The sequence below is a fragment of the Salminus brasiliensis genome, chromosome 14 (assembly GCF_030463535.1).
Source record: "Salminus brasiliensis chromosome 14, fSalBra1.hap2, whole genome shotgun sequence".
Taxonomy (NCBI): Eukaryota; Metazoa; Chordata; class Actinopteri; order Characiformes; family Bryconidae; genus Salminus; species Salminus brasiliensis.
The window spans coordinates 25,033,709-25,053,101 of NC_132891.1; the positions used below are offsets into that span (position 1 = coordinate 25,033,709).

At 43.7% G+C, this 19,393-nt stretch overlaps 1 protein-coding gene across 4 annotated transcripts in view; it reads right to left on the reverse strand.

Annotated features, from left to right (window-relative positions):
* Positions 1 to 1,259: 1,259 nt before the first annotated feature.
* The window catches only part of flna (filamin A, alpha (actin binding protein 280)), a 33,066-nt gene continuing 14,932 nt past the window's right edge, over positions 1,260 to 19,393 (reverse strand). The window contains exons 5-47 of one of the 4 annotated variants that reach the window (XM_072697288.1): positions 18,508 to 18,655; positions 18,191 to 18,387; positions 17,926 to 18,088; positions 17,525 to 17,725; positions 16,547 to 16,684; positions 16,231 to 16,357; positions 15,977 to 16,113; positions 15,671 to 15,867; positions 15,471 to 15,584; positions 15,256 to 15,399; positions 15,025 to 15,148; positions 14,776 to 14,936; positions 14,600 to 14,690; positions 14,146 to 14,315; positions 13,880 to 13,997; positions 13,521 to 13,783; positions 13,119 to 13,437; positions 12,801 to 12,974; positions 12,525 to 12,687; positions 12,275 to 12,435; positions 12,016 to 12,183; positions 11,786 to 11,909; positions 11,435 to 11,591; positions 11,129 to 11,318; positions 10,556 to 10,579; positions 9,325 to 9,572; positions 8,645 to 8,731; positions 7,719 to 7,818; positions 7,484 to 7,624; positions 7,089 to 7,217; positions 6,774 to 6,947; positions 6,398 to 6,559; positions 5,934 to 6,137; positions 5,509 to 5,661; positions 5,305 to 5,427; positions 4,956 to 5,222; positions 4,715 to 4,852; positions 4,487 to 4,602; positions 3,573 to 3,705; positions 3,156 to 3,332; positions 2,834 to 3,052; positions 2,527 to 2,730; positions 1,260 to 2,425 (exon numbers count right to left, since the gene is read on the reverse strand). In XM_072697288.1, coding sequence (XP_072553389.1) covers positions 2,241 to 2,425; positions 2,527 to 2,730; positions 2,834 to 3,052; positions 3,156 to 3,332; positions 3,573 to 3,705; positions 4,487 to 4,602; positions 4,715 to 4,852; positions 4,956 to 5,222; positions 5,305 to 5,427; positions 5,509 to 5,661; positions 5,934 to 6,137; positions 6,398 to 6,559; positions 6,774 to 6,947; positions 7,089 to 7,217; positions 7,484 to 7,624; positions 7,719 to 7,818; positions 8,645 to 8,731; positions 9,325 to 9,572; positions 10,556 to 10,579; positions 11,129 to 11,318; positions 11,435 to 11,591; positions 11,786 to 11,909; positions 12,016 to 12,183; positions 12,275 to 12,435; positions 12,525 to 12,687; positions 12,801 to 12,974; positions 13,119 to 13,437; positions 13,521 to 13,783; positions 13,880 to 13,997; positions 14,146 to 14,315; positions 14,600 to 14,690; positions 14,776 to 14,936; positions 15,025 to 15,148; positions 15,256 to 15,399; positions 15,471 to 15,584; positions 15,671 to 15,867; positions 15,977 to 16,113; positions 16,231 to 16,357; positions 16,547 to 16,684; positions 17,525 to 17,725; positions 17,926 to 18,088; positions 18,191 to 18,387; positions 18,508 to 18,655 — 6,933 coding nt within the window. In that variant the 3' untranslated portion in view covers positions 1,260 to 2,240. The remainder of the gene's footprint in view (positions 2,426 to 2,526; positions 2,731 to 2,833; positions 3,053 to 3,155; positions 3,333 to 3,572; positions 3,706 to 4,486; positions 4,603 to 4,714; positions 4,853 to 4,955; positions 5,223 to 5,304; positions 5,428 to 5,508; positions 5,662 to 5,933; positions 6,138 to 6,397; positions 6,560 to 6,773; positions 6,948 to 7,088; positions 7,218 to 7,483; positions 7,625 to 7,718; positions 7,819 to 8,644; positions 8,732 to 9,324; positions 9,573 to 10,555; positions 10,580 to 11,128; positions 11,319 to 11,434; positions 11,592 to 11,785; positions 11,910 to 12,015; positions 12,184 to 12,274; positions 12,436 to 12,524; positions 12,688 to 12,800; positions 12,975 to 13,118; positions 13,438 to 13,520; positions 13,784 to 13,879; positions 13,998 to 14,145; positions 14,316 to 14,599; positions 14,691 to 14,775; positions 14,937 to 15,024; positions 15,149 to 15,255; positions 15,400 to 15,470; positions 15,585 to 15,670; positions 15,868 to 15,976; positions 16,114 to 16,230; positions 16,358 to 16,546; positions 16,685 to 17,524; positions 17,726 to 17,925; positions 18,089 to 18,190; positions 18,388 to 18,507; positions 18,656 to 19,393) is intronic. The other 3 variants (XM_072697291.1, XM_072697289.1, XM_072697292.1) reach the window with 3 other exon arrangements.

Sequence of the window (19,393 nt, forward strand, 5' to 3'; positions counted from 1 at the left end):
TAGGTTTATGCAGTGAGTCACCTCCATGCCAGTGCTGGTGTTAACTGTACCTTAAATCCTAATCAATCCAAACCAGTCAAGGATAACAGACTTGGACACACTGGGGACTCCCCCTGCGACACTGCGGTTGAAAAACCATCCCTAAAGTGCCAATAAATTACGATGATTTGCCCGAAAATTTGATAATGTCCTAATGAGTGTCCTTCTAGGGATTCCCCTCTATGTGACTGTGTCCTTAAGGGTACCTTTACCAGTAGAGAAAATGGGATGCAGTGCTGTACAGGGGAGAAAACATGCCCAATTAGGTGCTCGGCTAATGGAAATGTGCCGCTCCAGAGGAGATGTGATGCAGTGCTGTAAAGGGCATCATTATAGCTGTGGAGGTTTCCCAATGGTTCCTAGAGTTTCTTAATTTTCTTCAATTTCAGTGGAGAAAATGTGATGTGGGGCTCTATAGATGCCCTCACAACAGGATGAAAGGAATACACACCACACTGATGAAAATGAAATCCATACATTCAAAACATACTGTAAGGCTGCCAACAAATCATTGCTACATTTTTGCAAGGGGAAAATTAAACTTCTAGCTAACATTGACATCTCCTCTGTACTGTCCTGTATTTGACAGTAAAAGACATTGCTGTAGGGTCTTAACTCTTTAAAGCCTGAACCACCAAATTGCCAGAATAGTTAAATTCTTAAACTAGTGTTTGACTTTGATTTAACTAATAAAAGACTGCAAATATGCATCTTTGACTTTTGTAGCACACATACAAACTAAAACAGAACCATAACTGTGGATAGGCATTTAAATATAACAAAATGGTTTAACCCTACATCATACTCTTGCCTCCAAAATTGTAATCATTTAATAATTAAGTATTTTCAAATGTCAAAAATCTGCATTTGTCTGAGCTGGGCTCAGCCTGCTACCAACTACAGTATACAACTTCTGCACAGCATGCAACTCTTAACAGCCATGTGTTTAAAATCCAGTAATATTTTGAGTCAATCCACAGACTTTGTTTGCCTTTAATAACTTTTGTAGCTTAGCTCATCCCAAAAATGCATTCATTCATGTGCTGTGTAAAGCCTTTTAATTGAGTCCAACAAGCAGATCAGAAGCAGTTACAGCTGACAAACTAAACCAGTTAGAAGAAAACCCTCAAGGCAGGTCTAACAAACCAAGACTGAGGTTACCCATTTGGTACTAGTCAAAACCACAGCGCCTCCTACATTTGAACAAAAACCAAGAAGCCTTTTTGAATTGACAAAAATACTTAGGACAACTTTATTGTTTATCAAAATACTGTAACAGTCTTACAAATATTGGTTCACTTTTCTTAAGACATTTTTTTTTCCTTTGGGAATACTGGTTACACAGACATGAAAAAGAGCTGAAGGGCGGATAAGCGAGGGCGGATAAGCGAGAGCGGATACAAGTGACTCTCCCATCCCACCCCAAAAACTTAAGCGCATTTATATATTTTTTTTATTTATTTCTTTGAATGGTCAGGCACTATTCATGACAAACCCCATCTCCCTTTGTCACAGCCAGCCCAATGGGAATGTCTACATCCAATTCATTCAGAATTTCCCTTTTATTTACTAGAACCTGGTTCAGAAGTCTTCCTTCTTTTCAGTCTGAAACTAGAGAAGTTCTCAACCAAGGGAGACAAAATGATCAGCTCAACAAAGTGCATTGGAAAATGTAAGTCACACCAAAAAATAAAATAAAAGGCAAGAGGGCAAACCCACAGCTTTGGCACCAGTGTTAATTCAGTTGTGTGAAAGGCACAAGAGGCATTTTGAAGTACTAAGTGTTGTGTCACTCAATGGCAAGTTAAAACGTCTGTGCTCTTTCGAAGGATGCAACACTCCTATCCCTTCTGCTACTTGCAGGAGTTTGTACAGTGGCATCCTAAACCAGGCAAAAAACACACTGTAGCAGCCACGTTGTGTTCAGGAAAGAGCAGTAACACACTGGTGTAAACCTTTAAGAATGTGAGTGCCACCATGACCTGCACCTGCTTAAACAGCACTACTGAACACTGCAAAAAAAACAGCCTGGCCGTGCTTAAGGAAGGGAACTGGACAGATAAGGGGAAAAAGTACAGTATACAGAAAAATGAGTGATCAGCAAATCAGCAAGAGAAGATTCAGTGTTTATGCAGTTATCTTTGGGATGCTGGAGCACAAGTCTTGGCTATGGATTGTTGCCACTTTGCTTGGGGTTGGTCTTAGACAGTGATGTGGAACGGACTCCCAGGAATGTGGTCGTCGCCCCATTTCACCACCAGAATGTACTCGCCCTTCTCTTTCAGCTGGTAGGACACATTATAGAGGCGGTTGCCCAGGTGTTTGACCAGGATCTCTTCACAGGGTACTTTAGGACCATCCACTCCAACCAGCAGCATGTTTCTTCCTGTTATTTGAAAGAAGGAATAATCTATATCCATCCTTGGATGAAAACTAAAAGGAAGCAACTTATAGGAAAAGCTATAGGGAAAATTGGTCATGTCATACCTGCTTTGCTGCAGTCTACACTGAAGCTATTTTTCTGGCCAATGAAGCCCTTTGTAAGCCCCAGGCCTTTGGCCACCACACGGCTAGCATCAGAGCTAGCCCAACCCGGCGCTGCCTGCTGACTAGATGTCACACTGCGAGTCACGGGGTCAACCAGCACTGATGAGGTTTCATGCATGCTGTGGCTACTGACCAGGCGAGAGCCTGAAAAAAGAAAACCCAGTCACTGAACTGCACACTGCATAATTAATACATCTGGCACAATGGCAAACACAGCTGGCAAAAAAATAAATAAAATAATTCTTACCAGTAATTTTAGCTTTAAATGGGCTACCAACAATATGGTAGGGTCCACCATATTTAATAGAGATTAGGTAGTTTCCAGGTGCCATCGGTGTGTAGGTGACCTTATATCCTTCAGGACACTCCTGACAGTCCATTTTCACTTTGGAAGGCCCATCAATGGTTACTGCCAGTGCTCCAGGACCAGCTGAGCTTGTGTTCACAATGAATTCACATGGAGATCCTGCGAATCATAAAACTGAGGATCAGACCACTCTGGACAAAGAATGGAACTATACTATTAATTGTCAAAACAGAAAAAGGCACAATTAAGTAAGTGTACATACCAGTGGTTCCACCCTCCAGACCAGCCCCATAAGCAGACACCATGCCTGGATCTCCAGCCTGGCCTGCTTCTCCCACTCTGATCTTGAAAGGGCTTCCAGGGATGTGGGAGCCATTAAATTTCACATCGATCAGGTATAGACCATTCTCTCTGGGAATGAATCTCACTGCATACTTGTCTATGAGAAGAGCGCATGAAGCAAAGGAATAGAGGGCACACTTAAGGGAACACATTTTTGTCACTAGTTAAGATTTATATAAGTTATGACTTTTTTGAAATTGCAACAATTAATAAACCTTTATATTCCAGTGGTTGGAGGAGAGTACATTCCGTTACAAAGCAACACTGCATCAGTACAATAGACACTTTAAAGACCAGGTGTTGCCATCCATTCAAGCGAACCAGTCATAACGGTTACCTTCATCAATCTCAGTGACGCAGCACTCCTCCAGGGCTCCAGATGGGCTGTGAACTTTGGCGTCAATGACACCCTTTGCCCCATTCAGGCTCACAGCAAAAGAAGCTGGCTGGTTCACCTTTAAGCCGGACTCCTGCATTCACATAACACTTCTACAAGTCAACTCTCCATCAAACCACTCCAACAGTCTGGATGATTGTGAATAATCCAAAGCTTTCCCACACATCTGCAATACTACCTCAATTTACCAACATCTTACCTTCAGGCTAACAGAGTTAAAGAGAGAGGCTAAATTGGAGAAGAACCACAGTTCTAATAAATCTCTACAATGTAAAGAATGGCAGACAAGAAATTGAAAGAAAAGAAACCCCTGACATAAGCCTCTTTTGCTCTCTTTAACCCTTTAGCCCCTAGATTCCATCCCTGCAGGCATGTAGGGAGGGAATGAGGCTGTTGGGAGCCTTTAGGACAAGGCACGAGAAATACAAACAGTCCTTCAGTATCCCACAAACCCCGGCACAGCCCTTTAGCACAGCAGCAGAGTATCATGGGGTTAATCTAGCCTCCGTGAACCCCAGGTCTTTCATTATTCTCATTAAACTACTATCAACATATCGGCACCAGAGAAACACTAATCAGTTCAGTTGCCTCCCATTTTACAGAGGAGAGTATCAGACATTTATCAGGAGAGTTCGATTAAGACTGAATCTACACTCTGCAGGCTCGTAGGCCTCTAGGACTGGAGTTGGGTATCCCCTAAACTAGCCGGAGCATCTGCTATTAGGACATGACAAACTGGCTGAATAATCTCCCCTCTGTAGTATAGGATGTTGAAGGGACTTTCTGCTACTGTGCTGAGGGCAGCCTGAGACTCGCTTTGGGCGGACAAATGTCTGTCTTTCTCGAAGCCTCACCTGAAGACTGGCAACAGTAAGTCGGCGAGCGTCGTCAGAGGGTGAGGCAACAGGCACCACAAATGGACTGTCTGGGATGTGCTCATCGTTGAACTTGATGGACACTTCATAATCTCCTGCAAAGCCAATCCAAAAACAGTCAGCTATAGATGTTAACATCTAAATCATAAGTTAAGAAAACCTGAGTGCACAAGTAAAACAGTAAGCAGATCACTGCCACAATCTCACCAGGCTCCTGGACAATGTAGGAGACACCACTGGATCCATCTTTACGATCTTCAAAGGCAATCTCAGCTTTGCTGGGGCCCTCCACAGCAATAGACAGACCCCCAGCTCCAGCCTCACGTGTCCATATACTAAACTCAGCTAGAGAAAAATGGGGCAAAATGAGAGAGGCACCTCAGCATTAACCATGCTTCCCAGTTCTCCATCCATCCCTAGTTGCCAATCATTCATAGTATTTACAAACCTGGTACTCCTGCCTCTGCTCTCTCTAGTCCAGGACCTCCTGCACGGACTTTATGAGCCCCTCCTTCTCCTAGTGGACCAACTGTGAACTGGAATGGAGATCCTGGGACATGCTGGCCCTGATACTTCACACTGACTGTGTGAACACCCATCTCAGTGGGCACAAAGCGAATGCAGTAGGTGTTGTTCTCTCCTTCCATGATCTCAGCCTTGTGCACCTTCCCAGAGGGACTGGTCACCTGGGCAGTCATGTCAGCAATGCTGATCTCTGTAGAACAGAAGCTGAAGGTCAGACTTGTGCATTTGAAACATTTAGTTCCTGAATTAGGTGATATTTTGGTGGTGCCTACCAGGTATCTTTAAGCTCAGGTCACACTGGCTACCAACATTGGCCACAGATGCAGCTCTCCTCTTACGAGTAATGCTCTCCTTCATCCTGCCTTCTCCAGTCACCTTCACTGTGAAAGCGCTTCCTGTGAAACAAACCAGGTTTCAGTAACATACTGATCTGTTGCCACTGGAACTGTTCTTAGACAAACCCATAAGATGCACACCTGGAACATGCTGATCAGCAAACTTTATGTTGATTATGTAATTTCCTGGCTCAGTAGGGCAGTAGGTAACTTTGCAGGTTCCATCTTCCTGATCCTCAGTGTTGATGTCCACTTTACTGGGCCCTTCAATGGATAGGCTAAGACCTCCATAGCCTTGAGTGAGCAGAAGAAAAATCATACATCAGTACATTTCAAAAGGTTACTTTCACACTGTAGGTTTAATAAACAGCCCAAGGGGGGGGGGACTACAGATCAGTAGTAAAACATTTCCTATATGGCAATGCAACTTCAAAACAACCAGATCAGAACTCTAGTCTGTTTAATGAAGAATTTAGGCCATATTCTTATATTTGGGTACCTGCATTTTAAATTCTGTCAAATTACTCCAACACAACAAGCTTACTGTTGAGGCAGTTTGCACTCACCTGCATCTCTGGTATCAATGATGAACTCAGCTGGCTCAAACGTGCGAGCCTCACTCAGGCCCTGGCCAGACACACGCACACGGCTGGCGTCAGCAATCTCCGACTGGTTGATCATGACAGAAATAGGGCTACTGGGAATATGACGACCATTTTTCTTTATATTCACAAGGTGCTCACCGGTCTCTTTAGGCACAAAGGAAACACCTAGGGACAGTCATATGTAAAAAGGAAGATTAGGCAAGGTTTTGTATCACCGCCTTCCCTTATAATGCCATAATCACAAAATGACTGAAAGCTGTTTGAGCTAGTAAACCCACCATAATCAGAAATATCTGTAGGAAATCATGTGCAGAGGGAATAAAAATTGGGACCACAACAGTTGATTCATAAATTAACTGAAAACATTTGTCATGTTCCTGCCTTTACCCTCAGAGATTACTATTGATTTCTCCAACAGCACTTACCCACATGCCCATTACGGAGCATCTTGAGCAGGCATGGCTCCTCCGAGCCAGAGGGGGTGGTGAGGGAAGCAGTCAACTGGCTCAAATCTAGCTCACCAATGTCCAATGGGATATCCGCAGCAGAGCCCACCTTAAGATGAGACATGCGCATGGAGTCGTCTCCTGTGAAGGAAGAGAATGAAGTGATGTGCAGTAATTAATAATACAGCTCATCTTCTACTCATGCATCTGGAGCTGGTCAGAATCAGTGGGCTGATCTGGTCCTGGAGGGTTGGAAAGAAAGTGCTGGCCCCCCAGGACCAAAAACCGAGGACCCCTGCCATTTTATTAAAATTGAGAGACTCCATTTCCTTTTTTGCACGGTTGGGTTACTGACCTGTGATCTTTGACACAAATGGACTGCCAGGAATGTGCTTGTCATTGTACTTGACAAGGATGTTATAGTCTCCAGGCAAAACAGGGAGGTAAGACACTGTGCATGTGCCATCCTGGTTATCAGTGCAGCTGATGTCTGCTTTTGAGGGCCCCTCAATGGCAAGAGAAAGACCACCTTGGGGGGGTGGGGGGGATTTTGGGGATACAAAGGATTTCAGCACAGTTAACCATCTCTGAATTATTGTTCCAATAATACTTTTACTTCAGACATATGCTTCGTATACCAGTATACATTACAGTCAAGTAATTTTTATACCTTCTCCTGCATCTTTGGTGTTGACCGTGAACACTGCAGGCTTATTGACCATGCCATGAATCAGACCAGGACCATAAGCAGTCACATGACCACTGTTGACATAATCCACATAGAACTGCAGTGGGCTTCCTGTAAGGGAAGAAGAGAGTTGGATCCTGTGCATTTACCATTGTCTCAACTAGTACCCCTTTTCCTTACTGGTAGCCTTCTTATTCATTTAACAAAGTGCAGGCAAAAGGGCCAAAGGACCAAATCAAAGACTGCATTACACCATATGTGCTAATCGGGAAAGTAATCCTATTGGTGGGGTTTTACACCAACAGCATTATTTATTTTAAAACACCTATGGCTTATGTTCTAGATAGCACAGTAAGCATCCTGTATACTTCATGTACCTGGAATATGTATCCCATCATATTTGATGTCCATCTCATGCAGCCCAGCCTCTGTAGGAGCGTACTTCACTGTGACTGTGCCATCTTTATTATCTGTAATGTCTGGCTTAGCCACTTTACCAGATGGCATCCTCACTTCACCTGAAAAAGATTAGATATCAAGTTGAGAGCTTACTCTGGTTTCTCACTAAGAAAATAGATGACGAGAGAATGTTGTTAATTCATTAAAACATACCTGTGATTTCTCCCTTCTGGATGGTGAATGGAATGACCAGATCAAAGGGTCTCAATCCAGCCACGTCCAGTCCATTCATGCCCATTGGCCTGTCTGTTGCCTGGGAGACAGAGAGGAAGCACAACACTCCGACCATGAGAAGGGGTTAATTAACTCCTTTAGCCAAATAGAAACCTGAAACTGGTCTTAATCCACCTTGGCATTAGCTCATATCTAGATTAAAATACTGCTCAATATTTATATTTATAATAGTTATAATTACTTTACACTTTTAAAAGTATAGAAACACAAAAATAAGGACTACAGGAATGCAATTTGGAAGCTCATCAAAAACACTTTCATTAAGTTACAAATTTGTAAAACAGAAAAACAATAAGTTAAAAATCACATATGACCGACTATTCACACACAAGGATATACAAATATCTAGGGGAAAAGAAGCGCAGTGTGTACATCATATCCCCCCCCCCAAAAAAGGAAATGATTATGAAGATGACACAGCCCCCAAAATGAATACGGTGAGAGGACGTCATGACGAGACAAAGCTTGTTGTGCGATTCGCTAATCTGTACAACAGTAGAGTGAAAGCCAAGCGGACAAGACAGTGACTCAGGGACATTCCACAGGAAAGGAACCAACAATTATCTGAACAAAACCCATAGTAAGAGCCACAAATACAAACACCCAACAAATACTATAAAAACATCTGATATGGTCCCAGCCATTTTGTTAAATGCAGACTTCCACATTTACTGTTTTCAAAATGGCTGCCATTATGTGAATGGCATCAAATTTGAGTGTTAGATGAAATAGGACCTACACCTGCAGGGAAAAGAACAGCTGGAGAATGGAGACGAGAGACAATGTCAATGAGGGACAAACAAGGGTGGACATGATGAGAGGGAGAAAGCAGGGAGTATCAGTACCCATGGCTGGCCCATGTTGGGCGCGTAGGCATACTGCGGGATCTGGGTCTGCTGCATAAGTTGTTCAGGGGAGGCACCTTCCAAAGCCTGAGACAGGATGACAGAATCAAGGGTGAAACAGTCCTAATACCTATAGACATTCACACTGACATAGAGCAGTCCTTTGGGAAGCCGTTTTGGAATGAAGTCCGCTCCTGGCTTTGGACTAAAAATTATGAGGCTCAGTCAGTAAGTGAACAGATCCATTAAAATTTTAAAACCCTATTAGATTGTAACTTCCTATTAAATTTTTTGCATCAAGAGAGTTGATCTACTCAAGAACAGGGTTGTCAAGCACAAAGGCTTAAAAAAAGTACTACATGCATTCTGTAAAATGGAAACTAACTTTCCATAAATCTGCTTTAAAGTTAATGCAAGAACACAAATGTATAACAATTTCCCCATAATGCAACTGAAAGGATGCTAGGAGTTTGAGGTATGAAACTTTAATTTCTGGTGATGTTTATTACTAGGTGGAGTCTAGAGTTTAACAATGACTTAAAATGAACACTGCAACTTTGTGAACAACCTTTCAAGAGGTCAGGTTCAACTGTAAGAAAGGAATAAAAGTAGCCATGTCCGCTGCACTGGTGACCATCAGTGTGTGTAAAGATCAGGTTAACAGTCTGGCCTGTACGTACCATGACCTGGAAGGGGCTATTGGGAATGTGCTCTCCTCCGAAGCGGACACAGATGACATATTTTCCAGGCTGGGGTGCTGTGTAGAAGATGTCAAAGGTTCCATCTGCATTCTCAACCACGTCCACATCCACTTCGGCACCGTCAGGAGTGCACACGGTGCAGGTCACCTTTCCTTTTCCGGCAGCCTTTGCATCCACAGTGATCACTGTCTGTTCCCCAATCTGGATAGTGGGACCAACTCCAGCACCTGATGAACACCAGACAAATATAATCAACTCTAGTTTCTGCAGGTGGCCAGCTTGGTTTTGAATTTTAGACAATCGTCCCCCTCTATAATCAATTCAGACATGCACCCTGTCTCATTAGGACCCAGACACTGTGGCAACAGACAGGGAAAGTTTACGACTGAAAGATCAACTTGGGCTGCACATCTATAATGCGTGACTGAGCAATACTGTGGCTGGAATTATTAACCGTTTCTGCTATGACTAAGCATTTAAATATTATTCAGTGTAAGGATGTACTGTGTAATAGTCATTGTCCACCAATGATTTTCTGAAAATATTGTGAAATAGGAAGAGCTATAAAGAGCAATATTTCTGCAAAATGTTTTAGTGCACTTGAAATATTAAATATGCTTTCCAAATCACCCAGCCCTATTTCAACGTTTGCAAAGGTTTGACCAAGAACATCAAACACTTGAATGTGTTCTTTTAAAGTCAGATGCACAAACACTAATAACTTTGATGTGAGATCATGCAGCCCACTGAACAAGTCATGTATTTTGTCAATTTGTCTGTTACCTCAGTGGTCTTAAATCTACGTTCAATGCTACATCCTGTTATTGCCACTATATTTAAAATGGATGACGTTGTCAGATAGGAAAAGGCGAGCTCATCTATACTTCTTTTTAGTAACCGCAATGCTGCATTCCACCATACAGACATGAGAAAGCCAGACTCAAGTTAGTGATTAGTCTACCATCACCGATAGGTCATGCTATCCATTACACCAAAGCGAGAAGAGGGGGATGAGACAGAAGTGAAAAGGGGATGGACTACTGGCCTGCCCCCAAAAACCTTTGCATCATATTCCTTCATGGCCTTATCATCAGTAGTTAATGTGTAAGAAGTTAAGGTCATATAAATGCACAATGCTGTATTGAGACGGGTCCCCATCAAAAGCAAGATGGTGGCATTCTGCATGCAAAGACTTTTTCGAAGCGCTTACCCAAACCATGACCTCCAATTGAGACTGAGAAACCGTGAGAAGCAGGGAGCGAAAAAGTGAGAAGTAAAAATCAGGACAAAATATACACAACAAAATGTGCTCCAAAAAACAAACAAAAGAGATTAAAACACTTAAAGTAAAGAACAGGGTGTGCTTGGGAGTGTGAGCAGCTCTGCACAACAAGTCGTGTGTCCAAGTAGGTGACGGGGTTGAGAGCCACACGCAAAATAAAATCAAACAAAAACAAAATAAAATGAATACAAATGCCCAGCATGAGTATTAGAGTTAAGACCAACCACTAGTTCAACAATTACCACTGGTTCCTTTATAATAGAATTAATCTAGAGCTGAAATTAGATCATATGCTGTGCAGACATTTTTGAAGAGCAAACTACGGGAGGCACACTTTTGGAATATATACCTTAAATTTTCACTGAGCCTTTCCAGGAGCAGAGCTTAAATTATCATGAACCACTTTTGTTTAGAAGTGTACATAAACATGTATGTAAACATAGCAATCCAGGATTTAGCCCATCTGTGCTGATCTGAGTTCAGGGTTAAAGAGAATCCTACCTGTGACTGTGCATTTGCTGGCATCTCCTGTGGGCAGGGCCCGAATGCGGTACGGAGAGTATGGGATTTCATCTCCACCATACTTAATGAGGATGGTGTAGCGTCCAGTCATGTCTGGCACATATGACACCAGGTAAGTCCCATCTTGGTTATCACGAATGTTTGCCTTCTTGGGCTTCCCTTCTGGATCCTAAACCAAACAAAGGGGGGAAAAAAACAAAAACAAATCAAAAACATTAGCAATATGTTCACTAGTATCCAGTCTACACATCAGGAATTCATTATTTTGAAAACGTTTCTACTTACAGTGATCTGGACAGCCAGAAGTCCTTCTCCTGCATCTTTGGCATCAATGGTAAACTCTACTGGCAGACTGGCAGGCACACCAGTGGTATTGAGTCCAGGGCCACTGGCACGCACCTTACTGGCATCATGCGTGGGCAGAACCTTCACCTTGTAAGGACTGAAAGAGGTACAGCAGGTCAGAAGAAAAGAGCAAGATATACCAAAAGGCAATGCATAATGAAGTGGTATTGAACAATTTACACTTTATAGAATCTGTCTGAAGATTTCTTCCCCAGTTCTCCCAATTCCCAGGCCAGCTAAAGAAAGAAAAAAAAAAAAAAAAAAAAAAAAAAAAAAAAAAAAAAAGTGTACCTGCGTGGGATTTCCTCATCAGCATACAGTACATTAATGGAATATGGTCCCTCTCTGGTGGGCACGTAGCTCACAGTATGGGTCTGATCTCTGTTATCAACCACTTCAACTGGCTCCACAACACCTGCACAATAGATAGTGGGGGTGAAAAATGAAGATAATTAAACTGATTAAATTTGAGAATATAAATTGCACTTCAATATGGCATCCAAATGCACCAAAGTGCTCACCTTTGGGTCCCTGTACTCTGACCTGCAGAGGAGCCATGCCTGCTTTGCTGGCATCCACAGTAAAAACCTGCGGGATATTGGCCCGGACATTGGTCCCAATACCTTGACCCTGGCATTTGACCTTGGTAGGATCAACGGTATCATGCACAGGAACAGAGAAGGGGCTTCCTGAAAAGATGAAGAAAGAAAAAGCAGGAGTCACCCTCTGCTAAGAGGGGGAAAAAAATACAGAAGACCGAACACCCATACAAATACTAACCAGTAACTGGTTGGCCTCCATAGGTGACATTGAGGTTGTAAGTTCCTGGCTCATATGGTATGTACTCTACAGAGCAGCTGCCATCTTTATTATCAGTGCAGGACATCTTAGCCTCTGAGGGTCCCTCCATTGCCAAGCCCAATCCTCCGGTACCTGCCCCACTGAAGAGACAATACGGTGTCAAATCCGACAAGAGTTCAAATCCATGGGGTTTAAACATTTTGTAAATCCAAGACAGCAAACTACTAACCGGGTCTCCACAGTGAATTTGTTTGGTTTGTTGGTGAGGCCAGCTTGTAGTCCTGGGCCATGCACTCTCACGCGTGCAGGGTCACAACCCTCAGTCACAGGCACACGGAATGGACTGTTGGGCACTGGGGCATCATCATAGGAAACCTCAACACTGTGTGGACCTGCTCAGAACACCAAAATAGTGTGCCTCATTAAGATCACCAAGCCATGAGACCTAGATATGCTGCAGCCCCAAGTTACATTACCATGAAGCTGTACAAGATCGAAAGCTCACCCTCTTCATAGGGAGTGTATTCCACTTTATAGGTACCATCTCCCAGGTCCCGGATAAGGGCCTCAGTGCAGTTGCCAGATGGGTTGTTAACGCAGGTCTTTATGTGCTTGCCTCCAGTTTTTGTGAGTGCACGAGCATCAACAGTGAAATCTGTTGTAGCCTCCCGGAAAACTCCTTTTGAAAAACAATTTCAGAAAAAAAGAAAAAAAAGAAATTGGTCATAAATGCGGCACAATCAAATTAATATAAATTCAAATTCATATTTAAAAGGGGTTGAGAAAACAAGTCTTTGAAAATGTATCGCAGACCAAACACTACCTTTTCCTTCAACACCTGGTCCAAACACTTTCACACCACTGGTTTCTACAGCTGGCTCAACATTGAGTCTTGCAGGGAAGTTTGGCACATCCTGGCCACCATAGCGGATGGTCAGGGTGTATGCGCCAGGGTACAGAGGGATGTAGGTAATGGTGTATGTTCCATCTCCATTATCCTGGATATGAACCTCCGCCTCAGTGCCATTGTCAGAGATGATCTCTATGGTCAGCTCTGCAGGGCCAGCATTTGTGCAGTCAACCACAAACTGGCCAGTCTCTCCAACCTTGGCTCGCTCCAAACCTGGGCCAGAGCAACGGACCTACAGACAGGCAATAGAGAGAAATTCAGCTCATTCTCAAAAACTATAGCAGGCCATTAATGCATACTGTAACTGCCACACACCTTAGATGGGTCAGTGGGAGCCACAGCCTCCACAGGGAAGGGACTTCCTGGGATGGGTGCACCATCATAAGTGAGTTCAACCTCATATGGCCCCTTGTCTCTGGGGATAAAGCGGACCTGGCTGGTCTCTGGGCTCAGGCCTGGCTCCACCTTACAGGGCACAGATTTGCCAGCAGGCCCAGTCACCTTCGCACCAACTTTGCCTTGACCACCTGCTCCCTTTGATTTCACTGTAATATCCTGGTCTTTTCCAACTGTCATTTCTGAGGAGGGAAGAGAATGCTAAGGCGTTACATTCAAAAGCACCAAAGTGTAGTCTGATAACATGAAAAAGGGAACAGGGAAGGTAGAAAACGTACTGTCTCCAAGGCCTGCAACCTTAATCTTGCTCAGATCCAGAGAAGGTGCCACTGCCACAGCAAATGGAGTCTTGGGAATGGGATCGCCGCCATACGTCACATTCACACCCATATTACCCTGAACAGGGAAAGTGGACAAATGAGCTCTTCTAGAAGCACTACTTATCATTGATCAGGCACAAACTAGTACCAATTTGTCAGGCATTCGGCACTCATTAAAAATTTAGACCTACTGATCTAGCATCCGAGATTAAAACAGTCCTCACCTGCTGCACAGGAGTGTATTTGACAGTGTATGTATTGTCATGGTTGTTAATGATGTCAAAGTCTCGGACAGCCTCGCCCTTGTTGGGCCCAGTGAACTGAGCATCCAGCTTAGCTTTGCCTGCTCCCTTAGTATTCACAGTGAAGTGAGTAGGTTTGTTCAGTTCCACACCTAAGGGAAACAGGGGTATAGTTTAAGGGTCCTTGTGCACTAACTGCAAGTCACAGCTTACAGGCTATACAGTTAAATAGGTGGTGCTACAAATAACTGAGTAATGGCAAAAAACCTCTTTTGGTGTAGACAACTTTTACTTAACATAACATTTCTTTACCAAGAAGAGGTTCACAACACATCGGTCACCAACGTCGCTCTTTAGGGAACCAAACTTGTTTCTAAACCATCTCTCAAAGCAACCCTTAGAAGCACCTCAAAGAGTACATGCTACATTTTCTTACCAGTTCGGCTGAGACCAGGGCCCTCTGCTTTGACTTTACTGGCATCGTGAGAGGGGTCCACTTTAATTCTGATGGGTGTCATGGGAATAGCCTGGAAAAAGAAATACATCTCAAAAAACCAAAAACACCAAATTTGCATGCATATGTATTCATGCCAACCCCAACATGCACATTACCTGATCAGCAAACAGAACCATGATAGTGTAGCTGCCAGCTCCTGGGGGAGTGTATTTAACTGTGAAAGTGTCATTATCATTTCGGATTATGTCAAAGTCGATGTCTGCCTCCGCTGGACCCACCACCCCTGGAGCACACTTAATCCCAATGCTGATGTCACCTACAGAGATTATATGGAAACAGAGCTATTAAACATGAGGACTTATATAGACCTTGCACAGATTTACTACAGGTTTATTATGTCATACCCTGGCCAGCCTCAGCACAGTCCACAGTAAAGTAGGTTGGCTCGAAAGCCTTCAGGCCAGTCTTGGCAACACCAGGTCCAGATACTTTCACCTTATTAGGGTGGCATCCAGCTCCAATATTCATCTTTAGGTTAGATAAAGAAATAATTAATCCATAATTCACATTAACAAATGCTTTAAAATCACAAGCAAAGTATGCAGAGAAATGTGCAGACATGGATTTGCACAAACCCTGAAGGGGCTGTCTGGGATGTTGACACTGCCCCAAGACACCATAACTGTATGTTTGAGGGGTTTGCGAGGGGTGTAACTGCAGCTGTATGTCCCGTTGCCATTGTCCTTCACCTGCACATCTACTGGGTTTCCATCCCGGTCCTGAGAAGAGAAATTCATAATTGCATGTGTTCAACTCCACTGGAAATCTGAACAAGGGTGAAGAGGCATACCTGGGCCTGAATCTTTAGTGGCGCTTTGCCACCCAGTTTGGCATCCACTGTGAATTCTGCTGGTTTTCCCACAGCAAGACCGCTGCTCTGAAGGCCAGGGCCATAGGCCTTTACCTATAACATGTAAGCATCAAGCAGTCAGTACCAAATGCTGTGTTTTGGCAGCTTTCTAATCAGTAGCAGTTTGAGAATGCATATACCTTATCAGGATAGAAGTCTCTCTCTGGTGCTGGTTTGATCTCCGCCATGAAGGGGCTATGCTGGATATCCTCATTCTTACAGAGCACATGTACTGCATACTCGCCTGGCTCTGTGGGCCAGTACCGCACATCACAGGAACCATCACCCTTATCATCACACTCAATCTTAGCTGGGGAAGGGCCCTCCACTGAGAATCCTGAACAGGAAATTGAGCAGTACAGTGATTGGATTAGGATGCCATGCATTTAAACTTCTGCACAACAAGGAACTGTGTATTGCTTAGAGAGACCACTGAAGCAACTTACCCAAAGTACCAACGTCATCCCCAACTGCCTCTACGACAAAGTCAGCAGACTTCCCCACAATTCCACTCTCCAATCCTGGGCCCCATGCCCGCACCTGCTGTGCTCCTGCCTCAGTGCCCACCTTCACTTCGAATGGGCTGAATCAAGAAATCAGAAAGCAAATGAGAACATTGAAGTACTTTGTTGTAGCCCTAAACCGTTGGTTACTTGATCACATTGTAACCAAGTGAAAGTAGTCAAGTGAACATTCTAACCTGCGAGGAATGTGCTGTCCACCCCAGGTGATTGTGATTATATAGTTTCCAGGTGTGGTGGGGTAATACTCAAAGCTGTAGACACCATCTCCCAGTTCCTTCTTCTTGCATGGCTCCTCCAGACCCTCTGTAATACAAATTTAATCAAACTTTGATCAAGCCCAGCAACATGCCAGCTCATTCTACATGGATTAGCCAGATAACTGAAGTGCTGTGTTGGAGAGGTGGATATAATTATAGGATGCGGACAAACTGTAGCTTCCTCAAACTGAAAATGCTTCAGTTTATGCGTTTTGCAGTTTGCAGATTCACTTACTAGGCCCTTTGATGGTAACCTTTAAGTCTCCAGTGCCAGCTCCTTTGGTGTAGACCTTAAACTCTGCAGTCTCCTTAACCCGCAGGCCTTTGGGCTGCAGACCACGGCCCTTGGCTCTGCAAAGGCTGGGGTTACAGGCTGGGTAAAGAAAATGAGACATTCAATTACTACACGCATTAGCCCTTATAAGCCACGGGCAATCATTTGCCCAGTTTGTCCTATGAATGGTGAAGTCTTCATAGACAAGCAGGAAACCTCAGGCATATAGAGATAGAAGGCAGCATGAGTGGCAGAATTAGATTAACTTTAACAGGCCCCATCCACACAGAGTCAAGAGGAAAGGAACAAGGCAAAAACAGCAACATACTGTGGCAGTAACCTCTGCAGGAAATAGGTTGGGTCGTAACGTCTGATAAAATGCCAACACACTTAATGTCGGCTCCATGCATTACCCAGTCAAGGGGACCCCCTTGCCTTCCAAAGAAATTAACAGTATATACACAGTTGCAACGATGTGTTAACACTTTTTTTGGGTCTGATCCATCATATTGACGACAGCATCAACTGTTCATAAAAACATGCAGCAGTCTAACAGAACGCATGCGAAGCAAGCAAAGTACCCAACATGGATCCAAGGAGAGAGGAAAAGATCACATCAGAGCCCAAGAGGCTGATCCAAAGAAAGAAGAAGAGCTCAGCAAGCAGATGACAGCTGTCCTTCAGAAGGAGACAGAATCAGCAGGAAAGAAGAAACAGACCAGACAAAAGAAAAAAAGAATAAGAAAACAGGATGTGCAGTTAAACCCCTGCAGATTAGATACAACTTTCATTGCTCTGTACAAGGCAAATAAAATGCAGTTACATAGTAAAATAAAATGTCATGTAAACTGCTATTCGCTGCACCCCAATACTCCCATCATCTCAGATTTCTACAGTCACTTGTTCCCTCTCGGTTTCCCTCGTCTGTTGGACTCTTACCCTCTCCCACGCTAACTGTGTAGGGGCTCTTGGAAATTTGCCCTCCAGCAAATGTGATGTAGATGACATGCTGGCCTTCCTGGGTGGGTTTATAGGTGCAACGGTAGCTGCTGTTGCCTTTATCCTCAATCTGGCACTCTACCGTATCCTTCTTGCCACTGGGATCCACAATTACCACCTCTACTTCACCAACTCCTGCACCTAACAGAAAAAGGACAGGGCAACTTAATAGAGTTTTAATATACATATTTACAACACTCCTTTAAGGAAGCATCACAAGAATCCCACACTGAAGACTAGAAGCCACTATAATAATTGACCCAACTAAGCAATTCTGTCAAAGCACTACATCCTCAGCCTTAGCAGCACTCAACCACACAAGTCCCAGAGAAGGCAGCTACCTGCAGTGTAGACGTCAAAGTAGGTGGTCTTGTTTGCAATGTTCCCAACAGCCTCCAGGCCTGGACCCTGGGCTGTGACCTTGCTGGAGTCCCCCTGAGCCATCCCCACATCCACCTCAAATGGGCTCTTTGAGATGTGCAGCCCTGCAAACAGCACCGTCACCTAAGGGACAGGCAACAGGTTAGAGGTCACTAGTGTAACAATGTAGCATAATCTGCAGAACAATGTTACAGACAAGGCATTCGGATAGGACCTAGTACTTACTTTATGTAGCCCAGTCACTTTAGGAACATAGACAACTGAGTAAGTGCGATTCTTGTCATTGTTGGCAGTGACTTTAGCCTCCTCACGGTGACCAGCTGGATCCTCCACATAAACCAGCACTTCTCCTTGGCCTGCGCTGATTGTTTCCACAGTGAACAAAGCCTTCTTCATCACCACATTACCAGTTGGCTCAATACCTGAACAAGAGAGCAGTGTTCATACATAAATCCTAGGGTTTCTGAACTATACAACTTTAAAAGTGACTGCTAGTATGTAGCTTTACACAATGCACACTAGATGTTAAGTTATAATAGTACCTGGTCCATAGGCACGAGCCTTTTTGGGATTGAGCTTGGGACGAAGGGGGGCACCAGGCTTTAGCTTGGCCTTTGGAAACTGTGACAGGTATGTCATAACAGAGTGCTCATCCACATTGGGATCAACAATTTCCTCTGGGGTGATAACCTGGTGCAGTGGAAAGAGTAAAGGCATTAATACACATCACCTGACATCGAAGGGGGAAACTATGTTTTTTGCATATGAATCATAAACAGACAGTTTCATAGGAGACAGGCAGCTCACAAAACCACATGGTAGACTGCGGCATGAGCGGATGGGCACAAGACACGCGATGGCAGGAAACCGTGCCAACCACACGTTCAACTGACTGCACGTAATCTACAGACTTGGCATATGGTCAAGGATAAACTCCACCCACTTTTTAGATGGCTCCACTTTTGCAGTAGTGAAACCGTGTCACTTTACCACATTCGTCATAGCAACCAAGTAGTAAAACAAAACTCAATCACAAGATGGCTTTCAAAGGTATGTAGAACCAGTTTTTAAAATGTATTCATATTTGTATGACCCCATGTATGACTCAACGAAGATAAGCAAACATCTAATTTTCAAGGTTTTAGTATAAATCACACAGGTGATACTTTTAGATCATTTGATGATTTTTGTCCTGGGTAACTGATATTTGCATGGAGGCTTAGAAACACTACAATTAGGGAATGTGGGTTTAAATCTCTAAAATTCAGATCCAAAACAAACTAAAGTCTGTGAACGGGTATAGAAACTTTCCCTTTACTCCACAGGGTCTTTGCTGGGTAAAGACAAATAAACCACATTCCAACCAAGTTTTGGCCAAACATCAGCTTCCACAAAAATGAAGCGTCAGTGAACACAACAGCCACATAA